This window comes from Rhinatrema bivittatum, chromosome 1 (assembly GCF_901001135.1).
Source record: "Rhinatrema bivittatum chromosome 1, aRhiBiv1.1, whole genome shotgun sequence".
NCBI classification, from domain to species: Eukaryota; Metazoa; Chordata; class Amphibia; order Gymnophiona; family Rhinatrematidae; genus Rhinatrema; species Rhinatrema bivittatum.
Window position 1 is genome coordinate 118,764,115 of NC_042615.1, and position 15,798 is coordinate 118,779,912.

At 44.0% G+C, this 15,798-nt stretch overlaps 1 protein-coding gene across 1 annotated transcript in view; it reads left to right on the plus strand.

Moving 5' to 3' along the window:
• The window catches only part of LOC115083033 (cytochrome P450 4V2), a 144,960-nt gene that overhangs the window by 59,975 nt on the left and 69,187 nt on the right, over positions 1–15,798 (plus strand). The window contains exon 5 of the mRNA XM_029586945.1: positions 9,360–9,429. Coding sequence (XP_029442805.1) covers positions 9,360–9,429 — 70 coding nt within the window. The remainder of the gene's footprint in view (positions 1–9,359; positions 9,430–15,798) is intronic.

Genomic DNA, 15,798 nt, shown 5'->3' on the forward strand with positions numbered 1-15,798 from the left:
GATCAAGGGGTAAAAGGAACACTTAGGGATGACAAAGCCATAACAGAGAGACTAAATGTATTCTTTGCTTTAGTATTCAATGAGGAAGATGTAAGAGATATACCCATGCTGGAAATGATATTCAAAGGTGATGATTCAGAGGAAGTGAAACAAATCTCAGTGAACCTGGAAGATGTACTAGGGTAAATTGACAAACTAAAGAGTAGAAAATCCCCTGGACCAGATGGTATGCATCTCAGAGTGCTGAAAGAACTGAAAAATGAAATTGCAGACCTGCTATTGGAAATTTGTAAACTATCAATAACATCATCTATGGTATCTAAACATTGGAGGATTGTCAATGTAACGCGGTTTCTAAAAAGGGATCTAGGAAATTAGACCAGTGAGTCTGACGACTGTGCTAGGCAACATGGTAGAAACTATCATAAAGAACAAAATTGCTGAACATATAGATAAACATAGTTTAATGGGACAAAGCCAATATGGGTTTAGCCAAAATTTGCTACATTTTTTTGAGTGCATAAATAAACATGTGGATAAAGGTGAACCAATTGATATATTTGACAAACTCCCCCATGAGAGACTTCTTAGGAAATTAGAAAGTCATGGGATAGGTGGTAGTGTCTATTGTTGATTGCCAACTGGTTAAAAGAGAAAATAGAGAGTAGGGCTAAATAGTAAATTTTCCCAATGGAAAAAAGGTAAATAGTGGAGTGCCTAGGGATATGTTCTGAGACCGATGCTTTTTAATAATGGGAACAACAAGTGAGGTTATCAAATTAGATGACACAAAATTATTCAAAGTTGTCAAATCACAAGAGGATTGTGAGAAATTGCAAGAGTACATTGCAAAACTGGAAGACTGGGCATGTAAATGGCAAATGAAATTTAATGTAGGCAAGTCAAAGTAATGCACTTAGGGAAGAGAAACCAAAATTATAGTTACAAACTACAGTGTTCCACATTAGGAGTCACCACTCAGGAAAAGGATCTAGGTGTCATCATTGAAAATGCATTGAAATCTTCTGCTCAGTGTGCAGCAGCAGCCAAGAAAGCAAATAGAATGCTGGGGATTAGTAGGAAAGGAATGGAGAATAAAACAGAAAAAATCATAATGCCTTGGAATCACTTCATGCTGCGACATCTTCTTGAGTATTGTGTTAAGCTCTGGTGACCACATCTCAAGAAAGATATAGCAGAATTAGAAAAATTATAGAGAAGGGTGACCAGGATGGTAAAGGGCAAGGAACAATTCCCCTGTGAAGAAAGGCTAAAGAGGTTAAGACTCTTCAGTGTGGAGAAGAAACAGCTGCGGGGAGATATAATAGAAGTCTATAAAATGAGTGGAATGTAATGAGTAAATGTTAATCAGTTGTTTACTCTTTTGAATAGTACAAACACCAGGGAACACACAATGAAGTTACTAGGTAATATATTTAAAACTAATAAGAGAAAAAATTGTTTATTCAATGCATAATTAAGCTCTGGAATTCATTACCAGAGGATGTGGTGAATGATATTAGTATAGCTGCATTTGTAAAAGGTTTGGACAAGTTCCTGTAGGAAAAGTTTATTAACAATTATTAAGGTAGAGTTGCAGAAATCCACTGCTTATTCTTGGGATAAGCAGTTTGGAATCATTTTACCCCTTAAGATCCTGCCAGATCCTTGTGACCTGGCTTGGCCACTTTTGGAAACAGGATATTGGGCTTGGACTCTTGGTCTGACCCAGAATGGCAAGCCTTATGTTCTTACATTATAATAATGCAGCAAGAAAGAGAGTGTAAAAAAACAAAAATACTGGAAATTATAAGCCAGACTGGCTTCCAGAAGTCATGTACAAAGGAACAAGAAAACAGCATATCAGATAATGATACCTTCGGAGAAGCACATGACCACCATAGATGGTCAGTGAGAGACCAGCCCGGAACAATGTCCATGGCGTCCAAGATGTCCTGTATATAAGGGAAAAAAAGAGATTGAGTAATACTGGAAGAGAATGATAAACATGTGATGGAATTCCAAAAATACAACCATACTACGTCGTCTTCTGTACATTGTAATTCAAAGAGCCAAATATTATTCAACTCTACAGAGGCAGGGAACTTAGTACACTTAATTGCTTTTATACAGCTGAGAAGCTGAATGGCCTGTAGAGACTGTAACCCTAAAAATAGTTACAGTAAAGGAGAGGTAGATCTCAGAGAATTTTAGGTGAGTATATTTCAAAAAATTATGAATCTGTAACTAGTGATAATATTGAGCCCCCGAGATATGAAATCGGGACTGTAGCATTTCAGAAGGGAGTAGTTCAGCATTCTCTGAGTTGTGCTAAAAACCTTATTCCACATTTGCCCGAATTTCCAGTTAAGACATCTATTGTCAATCCTAATATGAGAATGATACAGGGAGAGGCAAATTTGGTGGTTCACCATGAAAAAGGGGTAGATCTTTGCAACTGCTCGAATTCCACATAAGCATTTTAACTAGACACAATCAAGAGGTTGACATATAAATAAGATGGCAGTGACATCCCAGGTATAGTTTTTAATGGAAAGTGTAGAATAAGTGACGCTCGATAGATAGCCTGCAAGGATAATCATGTAAGTTTAAAGTTTCTTGCAGCCAGTAGATTCTTTGTTGTAGAATAAATGATTGCTGATAACTGTGAAAATCTGGGAAGGTTTTAAGTTTGGAGAATGCTATTCTAGGAGTTTTACCTTACTATAAAAAGTTTGATAGCAACTTATCAATCTGCTTATAAAAGCAGGAGAAAAATATACTGGCACCATAGACGAAATAAAATTAATTCTAGAGCTATAACTATCTTAATTGTGTCTAAACAACCACACCAACAGAGATGTAGTGGTGACTATTGGAGAAACATTTCCTGTAACATATGTAATATGTTACAGGAAACAGCTCTAGGGAGATCAGCAAAAAAAGAAATTCCCGAATATTTCAGGAGCCCTAGAACCCATTGAAAAAAATACTTATCCAAATTAGATGATGAACTAAAAAATTTAATGGCAGAATTTCTGATTTTTGCCAATTTACTCGATATCCTGAGATACTGGAAAAGTCTGAAATAAGAGAAAAATGCTCGGGAAGGGAAGTATCTGAGTTATTTATATATATAACAGGACATCTGTGTATGCTGAATGTTGTGCTGTGATGGTGGACATGGAAATTTGTACCCTTGCAGAGAGACAGTCCTTGACTGGGATGAGGCAAGACCAAGCCCCTGTCAACCTGCACACCCCGATGAGACCAATCACACAAGGTTGGCCTCTGAGTGGTCCTCCAACTACTCCCAGCCCTTTCGGACCTGCTGCAGGGAGCAGCAAGAGTGGCAAGCCGGACATGAGGCAGATGTGATGGAGGACTTGTTCGTGGATGCTGATGAAGACAAACTCAGATGAAGATCAGACTTAGATGAAGGTCAGACGAAGATCAGATTCAGACGAAGATCAAACTGAAGGAGCGTTGCCTTGCGCCCTAAACAGCCAAGCCTGGCTGGTCGCGGACCACGTAGGTGAAACAGACTCCATACAGGCTACGACTCAGATACGTTAAGAGTTTATGATAGCAAGAACAACAGACGGACATCTGGACAGAAGGAATCCAGACAACCCCTGTAGCGACGTCCTGCACTGAGCCTCAGGACCCAGCATGATCGATGCACCTGACAGGTCAGTAAATGGAGGTCAAAACCTCTGACCCGGCATGGAAGATGCAACAAAGGTGATCCAAGGGTAAATCTAGAGGAAAGATGACCATTTATGAGAAGGCTCACTTGAGGTTTTTGACATAAAAGTTGCATACCAGATAAAAATAAATATCTCCAAATCCAAACCATCACAGCGTAATATTCCCATTCTACCCTAATGAATGCCTTCTCAGCATCAAGAGAGAAAGCAATCATGGGAGTGGGAATATTGAGAGCTAGTCCATTACCTGCTATTGATCAAGTTGACTTAGAAAATAGCCACTGCTATTTCTAGCATCAGTGGCGTGGGATATACTTAATTTTTGGGTACTTGCCAGGTACTTGTAGCCTGGATAGGCCACTGTTAGAAACGGCATGCTGGGCTTGATGGACCCTTGGTCTGACCCAGTATGGCAATTTCTTAGTTGCAGCACATGGGAAAAAAAAGTCTTGCTTTAATAGATATAGCACCGTTTGATAAATCCAGATTGATTTGTATAGATCAGATCACTTATAATGTCTTCTTTCTGAAAACCAGAATTTTAGCAAAAATTTTATAGTCAGTGTTAAGTATTGAAATAGGCCTATAATTAGCCACAGATTTGGGATCTTTGCCTGGTTTAGGCAAGACTATGTGAGCTTCGGCAAATAGAGGATCTAGGTAGGGATCTGACATCATGATTGAGAAAAACGTCTGAAGGTGAGGGAGAAGGAGATACGAAAAAGACAGAAAAAATTTAATAGGAAAACCATCTCGACCAGGAACTTTCCTTTTATTGAAGAAATAGCTTTATGTATTTCTTTAATAGTAATAGGTTTATGAAGTCTGCCGATTATCAGAAAGAATGTGATGTGTAATTTGTGAGAGGAAATTCTGAATTGGGAGCAAGATCTTCTAGGGATTTCGGAGGAGTAGAGAGATTTATAAAAATTTCTAAACTGTTCCAGCATCTCTGAATCTTGTACAACCTTGCCTGAATTTGTTTCCTCTAGCTTCTTTTTTTAAGATAGGATGCTAATAAGTAACCACATTATTATCCTCAGAGCTTTCTAAAGAAAAGTTTCTTTCCCAGCTTGTTTACTTAGAGCAGTGGTTCTCACCCTTTTTCCCGTTGTGACACACCTGATGGGCAGTGCTCACTTGTGTGCCACACCACTCACAACAATCCACTGCTAAACTAAAAAAAAAAAAAAAAGTCTCAATATTACTTTTAATGTTTAAGAATGACACAAGGGAAAGATAAGTGTATTCTCTCTGAATAGAAATAAATTTTTGTACAAGCAGCATTCTCTGTCCCCCGAGGACCACAGATCTTTTTTTTTTTTTTTCCTGTCATACTTGGGCCCATCAGGGGAAGATAGAATCAGTTATCACTAGCCCAGAAGAGAAAGAGGAATGCTATTTCACAAACTTCCAATAATTAAAACTAATAAGGATTTTAAAAAATCCCCTGCTCTCTCCATACCTGGGAACTTTAGATTTCACGGTGCCCTGGGATTGTCTTGAATTAGCAAGAGGAGAAGAGGGGGGGGGGTCTTGTGTCATATATGCACGTACTGTCTTCCTCACTCTCACATGCTCAGTCTCACTTACACAAACACACAGGCTGTCTCTCACTCGCTTTTGCTTAGTCTTGTGCTCGCGCGCGCACACACACACACATACACACATCTGCAGGTTGTCTCTCACTTTCACAAGCTCAATCTCACACAGGCACGCATTCACAGGCTGTCTCTCACTCTCATGTCCTCAGTCTCACACAGGCACATGCTCAGCCTCACATAGGCAAACACACCCACATGCTTTGTCTCACATAGGCTGTCTCTCACGCTCATGTGCTCAGTCTTTCACAGGCACACACACACACATACACGCTGTCTCTCTCTTTCACATGTACAGCCTCACACAAGCATACACACAAGGGCTTTCTCTTACTCTTACATGCTCAGTCTCACACAGGCTGTCTCTCATTCATGTGCTGAGATTCACACAGGCTGTCTCATTCTCATATGCTCAGTTTTACACAGACATATATATATACCCTGTTTCCCCGAAAATAAGACAGTGTCTTATATTAATTTTTGCTACCAAACATGCACTAGGCCTTATTTTCAGGGGATGTCTTATTTTTCCATGAAGAATTCACATACCGGTATATTGTTGAACAAAAAAATGAACTCGCTCCTCGAGGGCCTGCTCTCCCTGTCTCGGTGTCTGTATTCAACTACCGTATTTTCCGGCGTATAAGACGACTTTTTAACCCAAGAAAATCTTCTCAAAAGTCGGGGGTCGTCTTATACGCCGGGTATCGTCTTATAGGGCACACCTGCTCTCTTACCAGTTTCTCTCAATCACACACACATGCTCTCAATCAAATGCATTCTCTCACTTACACACAGGCTGGCTGCTTCTCTCTCTCTTTCACCCCCCCCCCCCCCCGAGCACAAATAGTAGCTGCAGCAGCTTCCTCCTCCAGCCCCCGCAGGCCAAGAAAGAAGAAACCCATTGGCCGCGGGAGGCTCGTGCTGCTGTCTCCTTTCCCTGTTATCAGCTCCTTCGACTGCTCGGGGCCGTTCCTGCTATCGCCGCTGCAATTTTTTCATTCGGCACGGCTTTCTCCTTCCCGCGCACCGCACTGCCGTTGCCGCTGGGCTATCAGCACGTTCAAGCCCAGCGGGAACGGCAGCGGTGCAAAAAAAAAAGCTGTGGCATCCGCGGCTGCCCTTTTCTTCTTCCCGCCCCCCCCCCCCCCCTTTGAACCGGAACAGGAAGTGATGCGCGGGAAGAAAGAGCCGTGCCACGTGAAAAAATAGCAGCGGCGATAGCAGGAATGGCCCCGAGCAGTCGAAGGAGCTGATAATCGGGAAAGGAGACAGCAGCATGAGCCTCCCGCGGCCGATGGGTTTCTTCTTTCTTGGCCTGCGGGGGCTGGAGGAGGAGGCTGCTGCAGCTACTATTTGTGCTGGGGGGGGGGGGAGTGGAAGTGAGAGAGAGAGAGAAGCAGCCAGCCTGTGTGTAAGTGAGAGAATGCATTTGATTGAGAGCATGTGTGTGATTGAGAGAAACTGGTCAGCGAGCTCGTGTGTGAGAGACAATGAAAGTGACTGCTCAGAGAGATGACTGATGTGTATGTGAGTGTGAGAGAGAGAAAAAGCATGGAAGTGAGAAATCTGGGTATGTGAGAAAGCATGGGAGTAAGAAGCCTGAATATGTGAAAGAGAGCATGGGAGCGGGAGGGCTGGCTGTGTGTGTGTGTGTGTGCGTGCATGAGAGAGAGACTGGTTGATAAGGTGACGGTGTGTGTGAGAGAAAGAGACTGGTGTGTGTGAATGTGAGAGAAAGAATGTGATTCAGGGAATGAGAAGCCTGTGCACGTGGAGAGTGAGCATGGAAATGAGAGAGAGAGACTGGTGTGTGTGTGTGAGACAGAGAAAGTGATTATGAGAGTGAGAAGCCCGTATATGTACGGTAAGCAGAACACGGGAGTGGGAAGCCTGTGTGTGTGTATGGCATGAGAGAAACTGTTCAGGAAGGTGTCTGGTGTGTGTGTCAAAGACTGTTTGGAATGATTGGTGTGTGAGAGACAGAAACTGGTCATGGGGGCATGACTGGTATGGTGTGTGTGTGTGTGAGAGACATGGGCCCTAAGGAAGAGGAATAGGAGAGCTGCTGGAGGGGGTAAGGAAAGGTGGCTTTTTAAGTTTATTTTTCTTGATTGACTGCCATTTTAATTATTTAATATTATGTGATGTGTCTGCTTTTTTGAAATATTTTATTGGTGTTTGGAGAATGTTTAATAGTTTTTATGAGTTTTTAATTGTTGGATGTTATTCTGTTCATAGCTGTTTTGAAACATTTATTCTGCTTATTAGTATAGTTTTACCATTATTTATGTGTGGGGATCTATAGCTGCTTGCTAGTTCTGTTTTCCTAATAAGAGGTGTATTGGTTTTTAGGGCCTGATATACGGTATTTGTAGTGTTGCCTTTCATAGATAGGGTTGCTCCTGTTTGAGTGTAAAATTATTTTTTTTCTTAAAAATATGTATAAAAAAGGGGGGGTCGTCTTATACGCCCAGTCGTCTTATACGCCGGAAAATACGGTACTTCTGCTTGCTGGGATCATTTTTAACTTGCTTCCTTTTCTCCATTGGGAAAAACTGAAAGGTGGAGGCTGCTGCTGACTCAAACCTAGAAAATGACCACTGATGTTACTGAATCCTGAGAGAACGGGGCGTTGAGCACATTGTCCATTTCCATCCATTCTTCTCCATTCATTTGTTGATCTTTGAGAGAATGCAGAAGAAAGGAAACTCAGACTAATCTGATTATTTGATTCCTTCCTTCTTATAGCAATTTGTATGAGATTTTATTAATCTAGATGTCCAATTATATCACCAATATGTAGGGCAGTTGCTGAACAAAACAAAACAAAGCTTGCATTCTCTTCCCTTTTGGGCTTGCGTGCTCACAGAATCACAGATTGACTGAAAAAGAAGAGTGACGCTCTTTATACAGTAATTTTAAAAAATGCAAGCTGCGTCTACGGTACCTGTCATTTGAAATGACAGGTACCAGGAAGTGGACGGTTCTCCTACGCTTGGGATTGCCAGTCCTCTCTCCTCTCCTCCCGAAGCAAGCAACGAAAGCGGAAAAAAAAAAAGCGAAAAAGTGAAAAAAATAAAAGTTGCAAGAGAGAGAGAGGGGAGAGAGGACAGGCAATCCTACAGTACGCTCAGGATTGCCAGTCCTCTCCCCTCCTCCCGAAGCAAGGCGCGAAAAGCAGCCTTGCTCCGGGAGGAGGGGAGAGGACTGGCAATGTAAAGCAACGAAGTGACTTACTTTTTTCACAGCCCTCCTCCGGAGACGGACATCAACAGACACGGATCGCGGCTCCCCTGCCTCCCGGAGGCGAAGATGGATGCTTGCACGGGCGAAAGCGGCCCCTGTACGTGCGATTGAATATGTACATGAGAAAATATTTGATCACAGAAAGAATGTTAAATGGAAGGAACAGCCTTCCAGTGGAGATAGATGCCAAACCAGTAATAAAATCCAAGAAAGCACAGGATAAGCATAGGATAGCTTAGTTATAAAGTACAGAGAAGACCAGAGATCAAGTGGGGTCTGTGCTATTGCAACAGAAAAGAAACTGGGCATAATAGACAGGCTTTATACTAGATGTCTTTATCTACTGTTGTATTCATTCTCTTTAACACAAGTAGTTTTAGGGGCTTTGAAGATACAAGTAAGAAAAGACTGCCCTTGACTGAAAGTAACTCAGATGTTCATGAATTATCACTTCAAGTATAAATGATATACATGGCTTTCTCTGCTTTTATGTATCCAGCAAAGGTTGATAAACACACATGCCTGTGGTATTACTTAAACCTTTTTAATTTATTAAAAATAATAGGATAAAAAGATAAAGATATTCTACCCAGCACTAGTGCCCTGCAGAAGAAGAGTTCAAAGAGGGAAAGTATGACTTTTGCCTGGGGAGAGAAAGCTGAATACCGTGACACTTTTTTTTCCTATAGGAAGAACCATTTTCAGGATCTGTTCTGGCTTAACCATTGAGTGTAGTATTTCATTTTGAGTCTTGTTAAACTCCTTCTCCTACATTAATTCTTTTTTGCTTATTATCCAGAGACTGCCATGGGCAAGAAAATCTACGCTCAGAGCAATAGCGATTCTGAATATGTGCGTGCTATTTATAAGTAAGTTTAAACTTCTTAAAAAATGTATGCTGTCATTCATTCTTAGTAATTTTACAACTAGTCCAATGGTTGCTAAATCCTAAGTGTTAGTATCAAGCTGTCTAAAGTTCTTATCAATAGAAATATCATCTTGATAAACTCAGTATGATGGAAGTTGTAAAAATATTTTTGTATATGATTTAGTTAGAGGTCGGTCCACCGTGCTTTTTGAGACTGGAAAGGAGGCTGAGGTGAATTCCTATTTGGCTGGTCAAGAACAAAAATATTTGCTCTTCAAAGCTGGAGAAAATGCTGCACAGGAGACTTAATGGGGGAAATAGGCATATAATGAAATGTCTCTGGCCTGCTAAGCCCTGAGTCATGCTGTGTATTAGCTGCCTCATTTCCCAGTGCATGAGTCCCATTATGCCTTTTAAACAGGGAAAATCGATCTGGTGATGTTGGTTCTTTGTAGATTGCACTGAGCTTGCATAGGTCATAATCTCAGTGTGATCTAAGGAAATAAAGACCAACACCTGCCCAGATGTTAATTTCCACACTACCCAATTTGCATATTCTTTGAACCATTTATTCACCCCAGCTCCATAGAAATCATTAGGGTAAACCCCCAATACTCGCTTCCAGAGAACAAAAATGTTTATTACAGTCAGAAAAGAAACCATCAGTGTTTTAGAAAGCTTTAGAGCATGAAGAATAGTATACAAGACCAGCATGTGTGTTCATATGTAAAACGAAGAAACTATATTTTTTCCCATCTACACAATCGTTTCTGTTTGTTCTTCACTCACAGCTGGCCCTATCCATGAATGAACAGCATTCCTAGGTTACTAGCCATAACTCTTTCCCTTATTATAACATGCAATCCTCAATTCTTTCATTGCGATCATGGCCTCATAATCTTGCAACCCCCTTCTGCATGTCAAGGAGCAGTGCTACTGGAGTTATTTGTAATAAATAAAGGCTCCATCACTGCATCATGTGTGTAGCGTCCCCAGCAGTCGGGCCATAACTGAGGATTTCTGCTTTCATACAGCTTACTCCAGCAAGCAGCCTACGACCTTCTGTAACAAAGGCAATACTGACATTAGTATTTTCTAGCCTAGGGTGCCCTGCAAATATCCAATTGCCACTGCAGTGAACAGGGATGCATATCAGTACTCATGCCTTGTATTAACAAACACAAATGGGGGCCAAAGAGTGACAGTGACTCCTGAATCTTCTTGCCCCTTCTCTAAACAGGACAGATGGACAGGGGCCCTTGAAATGCTAGTAATGTGTTGCCCCATCATTGTGCTTGTTGCCTGACTGAGAGCCTTCAATTGCAGCGAACAACTCAGCTGCAATCACTCCAGCCACCAGGGCAATTGATATGGGTGGGCAAGCTGGCTCCTGCCTGGGGTGGCAAGCAAAAGGGGTACCAAAGGATGCATGCTTCCCCAAGCTGGACCAATGTGAGCTGTAGGAGCTGCATGGAGAGCCAGAGGGGGAGGAAATGTTTCACTGATTGCAACCATTGCTCAGGCCACTGTGTTCCCTGTCCCCTGTAACAATACTGTAACAAGGAGGAGGGGGCATGGTAATACTCCCAATTCTGATGCTAAGTGAGACAGACAGGATCGACATACATTGTTGATGGGACCATACTATGCTGCTAAGACTGACTGTCAGTCTTCTCTTGTTTTGCAGTTATTGAACGTAGTCCAGTAATGAATGTTTTGTTTTTTGGATGTTTTTCCTAGATCCATACCTTTGAAGTGGTTTCTTCATTTTCTTCTGTCCTTCTATCAAAGTCCTCTTTCTTTCTACTGATGAGCACATTCCAATGCTTGTGAGTTGACTTTACCAAGATTCTTTGGCGGCAGATTCTCCAAATGGTTTGTTTTGCACATACTTTGACAGGAATGAACCTTATTCGTAAACCATAGTATGCTGGGAATTATCTCAAGCTCTCAAATTAACTGATAATGCCCTTCTTAGTACTTGCAGTGTAACAGAGAGAGCTGGCTCCTGGAGTTCATAGGATGTTATTTTATACTGGCAACATATCGAGGTGCACTTGGAAAATTTTCTTAATCAGGCCAGTGGAACCTAATGTAATTGGAACTGTTTCTGTATCTTTCTGCCACATTTTCTTGGCACATAAGGATCTTAGCTTTCTCCATACAATCCACAGAATAGTCATTGGGTACTGGCATCTCTAGTAGCCATGTCATTCTTGTGTTCTCCTTTGCCACAATATCTGATTTTCACTCATCGATCTTCCTGTTCCCTGTACGTACCCAGATCAGTCCAGACTCCTGGGTTTTCTCTCCCCTCTAGCAGATGGAGACAGAAGTTTACAAACAAAACTCCGCCTTATCTAGGCTGGTGCTACCTACAGTCTGGCAGTATTCTTCTGTCTCCTAGCAGGTGGAGAGGGTGCAAAATCTACAGTCTGTGCTGAAGCCTAGTTAGTTTAAAAAAAAAAAAAAGGAAAATTTTATATAGTTAGGCTAGTTAGGGGACCGAGACCGCAGTAGTGTGTCTGCAGGTCCAGTCACTTGCCTCCCAGGGGGTTGTGAGGTCCTGCGGGGACCATCCCCCCTGGTTTTAGAGGCCGCTGAAGTGTGGGTTTAGTTCCCCTGCCAGCGTCTATCTCCTCACTGAGGGTGATACCGGGGAGCCTGGCTCACTCCCCCCAGGTGGTTCTGGAGCCGGCGGCGAGCGGTAATGGTAATTTAAAAAAAAAAAAAAAACAACATTTTTTCCCCTTCTCGTGTGGTTTGCTTGCGCTGCAGTTTTCTCTCGTTGCACCCCAACTGTGTTTAGGTGCGCTGGGAATCAGCGAGTGTTCGCAGTTTGCCTCTTTTCTCTCTCTCTCTTCTTTTCTCGGGGAAGGGAGGGCATGTCACAACGGTCGGTTTGCCGCGCTTGCGGCACGGCCCGGCGCCTCTCCCGAGACAGCCTCTATTCTAGCTATGTCTCGGGGGGCGAGGGGGTGTCTTCACTCCCGGATGGAGCACGGGGGTGAGCACCGTTGCGAGCCACAGCTCCGGGGAGCAAGTCCAGGGCCGGATCAGGCCTGTCTCCGCGGAGCGCGGGAACTGGCGCCATTTTGGGCTCTGGTGTCTCAGCTGCAGCGGGAACGTCCGCCATTTTGTTTTCGGCGGGATCCGCGGTTCCCACACCCCTGTCGGATTGGGGGGGGAGGACTCGCTGCCGTGTTTATCTCCCCAATGCAGGGTCCCTGAGGGGGACAAACCTGCGAGGCCACACTGTACAAGTGATTCGGAAGTCCCTGAGGGGGATTCTGGAGACTGCTCATCTGATTCTTTTTCATCTGAGTTTGTTTTAGTTATGCACAAGGCCTTTAAGGCGCGTAGGTTAGCAAGAAAGAGGTCACAGGGATCTCATGGACCAGACCCTGTGTCGGAGTCCGGAAAGCGGGCCAGGCCCGTCCAGGCGTTGGATCCTGCTGGGAGGCCCCCGACCTTTCAGGCTGGGGCCCCCCCAGGGGGATCCTGATACCACTATCGTGAGCAGCTAACAGGTGGCCGGAGCGGTACCCATGGGGCAGATGGGGATGACCCCAAAGTAATATGTCTGTTTCGCCGAGATGAGTTGGGGCCCCTGATCCCGGCGATTCTAGGGGAGTTAGACATAGAATTACCGCAAACTGAGTCCAGACTAGGGGTAACGGATCAGGTAGTTTTGGGGCTGAGAGGTCTACCATCTGCCTTTCAATTGCATTTTTCAGCATCGGATTTACTTTTCAAGGAATGGGATACCCCAGATTTGGGGCTTAAAGTGGCTAAAGCAATGGATAAGCTCTACCCCAGCGGTTCTCAACCTATGGGTCGCGACCCCGGCGGGGGTCGAACACTCAAAACGCAGGGGTCGCGCGCTCCCGGTCTCTCCCGCTGCCGTTGCCGCCGGGCTGTCAGCACGTTCAAGCCCAGCAGGAACGGCAGCGGCGCTAGAAGAAGCTCTGCACCCGCGGCTGGGCCTTTTCTTCTTCCTGCGCCTGCCCCTCCCGTGACCTGGAACAGGAAGTGAATCGTGGTGCGCGGGAAGGAGAGAGAGCCGCGCGAAAAAGTAGCAGCGGCGGCTGCAGCATCGGCCCCCGAGCAGTTGAAGCAGCCGGTAATGGAGAAAGGAGAGAGCAGCACGAGCCTCCCGCGGCCGATGGGATTCTTCTTTCTTGGCCAGCGAGGCTGCTGCAGCTCCCATTTGTGCTCAGGGGAGAAGAGGAAGTGAGTGAGAGAAAGAGAGAGAAGCAGCCAGCCAGCCTGTGTGTGATTGACTGGTCAGAGAGCTGATGTGTGTGTGTGTATGTGAGAGACAATGAAAGTGATTGCTCAGGGAGATGACTGATGTGTGTGTGAGACATTAGTCAGGGAGGTGACTGATGTGTGTGTGTGAGAGAGAGAAAAAGCATGGAAGGGAGAAGTCTGGGTATGTGAGAAAGCATGGGCGTAAGAAGCCTGGTGTTGTGGGGGTGAAAGAAAGCATGGGAGTGAGAAACCAGGGTGAGTGTGCATGCATGAGAGAGAGAGACTGCTTGGTAAGGTGATGGTGTGTGTGAGAGAAAAAGACTGGTGTGTGTGTGTGTGTGAATGTGAGAGAATGTGATTCAGGGAATGAGAAGCCTGTGCACGTGGAGAGTGAGCATGGAAATGAGAGAGACTGGTGTGTGTGTAACAGAGAGAAAGTGATTATGGGAATGAGAAGCCTGTGCATGTGGAGAGAACAAGCATGGGAGTGAGAGACTGGTGAGTGAGTGAGTGTGTGTGTGTGAGAGAGAGAGAGAGACAGAGAAAGTGATTATGAGAGTGAGAAGCCCATATATGTAAGTAGAATACGGGAGTGGGAAGCCTGTGTGTGTGTGTGTGTGTGTGTGTGTATGGCATGAGAGAAACTGTTCAGGATGGTGACTGGTGTGTGTGTGTGTGAGAAAGTGATTATGAGAGTGAGAAGCCCGTATATGTAAGTAGAACACGGGAGTGGGAAGCCTGTGTGTGTGTGTGTGTGTGTGTATGGCATGAGAGAAACTGTTCAGGAAGGTGACTGGTGTGTGTGTGCCAAAGACTGTTTGGGAGATGATTGGTGTGTGAGAGACAGAAACTGGTCATGGGGGCATGACTGGTATGGTGTGTGTGTGTGAGAGACATGGGCACTAAGGAAGAGGACCATAAGTATAGAGCTTAGCTTCTACTGCTGCTTCTGGTGAGTGCCACGGCCTGCAGGGAAGGGGAGTAGGAGAGCTGCTGGAGGGGGTAAGTAAAGGTGGCTTTTTAAGTTTATTTTTCTTGACTGCCATTTTAATTGTGTGATGTCTGCTTTTTTGAAATATTTTATTGGTGTTTGGAGAATGTTTAATAGTTTTTATGCATTTTTAATTGTTGGATGTTCATAGCTGTTTTGAAACATTTATTCTGCTTATTAGTATAGTATAGTTTTACAATTATTTCTGTGTGGGGATCTATAGCTGCTTGCTAGTTCTGTTTTCCTAATAAGAGGTGTATTGGTTTTTAGGACCTGATTTAATATTTGTAGTGTTGCCTTTTCATAGATAGGGTTGCTCCTGTTTGAGTGTATTCCATAATACAGGTGTAACTGTGTGCGGATTAGTTTATGTGCATTACTACAGATCCTGGGAGTATGTTAGGTCGGTTCTGTGTCTGTTACCGAGATGAGATATTTTGCTAGCATGTAAGCGTTTGTATCGGTCTTATTTGTTGTGTTTTCTCAGAGGACATGCATTGGTGGTAAACTGCTGTCTTTTCATAAGTAGGGCTATTGAGCCTGGAAATAGAAGGAGTTTGAGTTGCTGTTACTGAGATGTCACTAGAACCAGAATATCTTTTTTGTAGGGTGAGTTGTATGGGGAATGTCATAATTCTGCTTTACATCCATTATTGTGGGTCAGGGGGGTTCCTGTGGATACAAACTGTACTTTTACATCTAGCCCCGTGACGATCATGGGTCAGTGTGCCATGCATGTGAGAACCTATGGTGAGTTGAGTTATATTCACATTATAAATGTCATAATTAAATGATGTGTGCACTAAAATCCAACCCCATCCATAACCCCACCCCCATATGACCAAAGCCCCGCCCTCACCCCACCCTCACGGGGCGAGGGCGGGGCGAGGGGTCACCGCAACATGAGGAACTGTATTGCGGGGTCATGGCATTAGAAAGGTTGAGAACCACTGCTCTACCCTCTACCTGAGGACATGCTGGAGCTGCTGAAGGTCCCTAAGATAGATTCGGCGGTGGCGGCAGTCACAAAGAAGACAACCATCCCAGTTACCGGAGGACTGGCTCTCAAGGATTTGCAAGATCGAAAGCTGGAGATGCAGCTTAAAAAGATATTCGAAGTCTCCA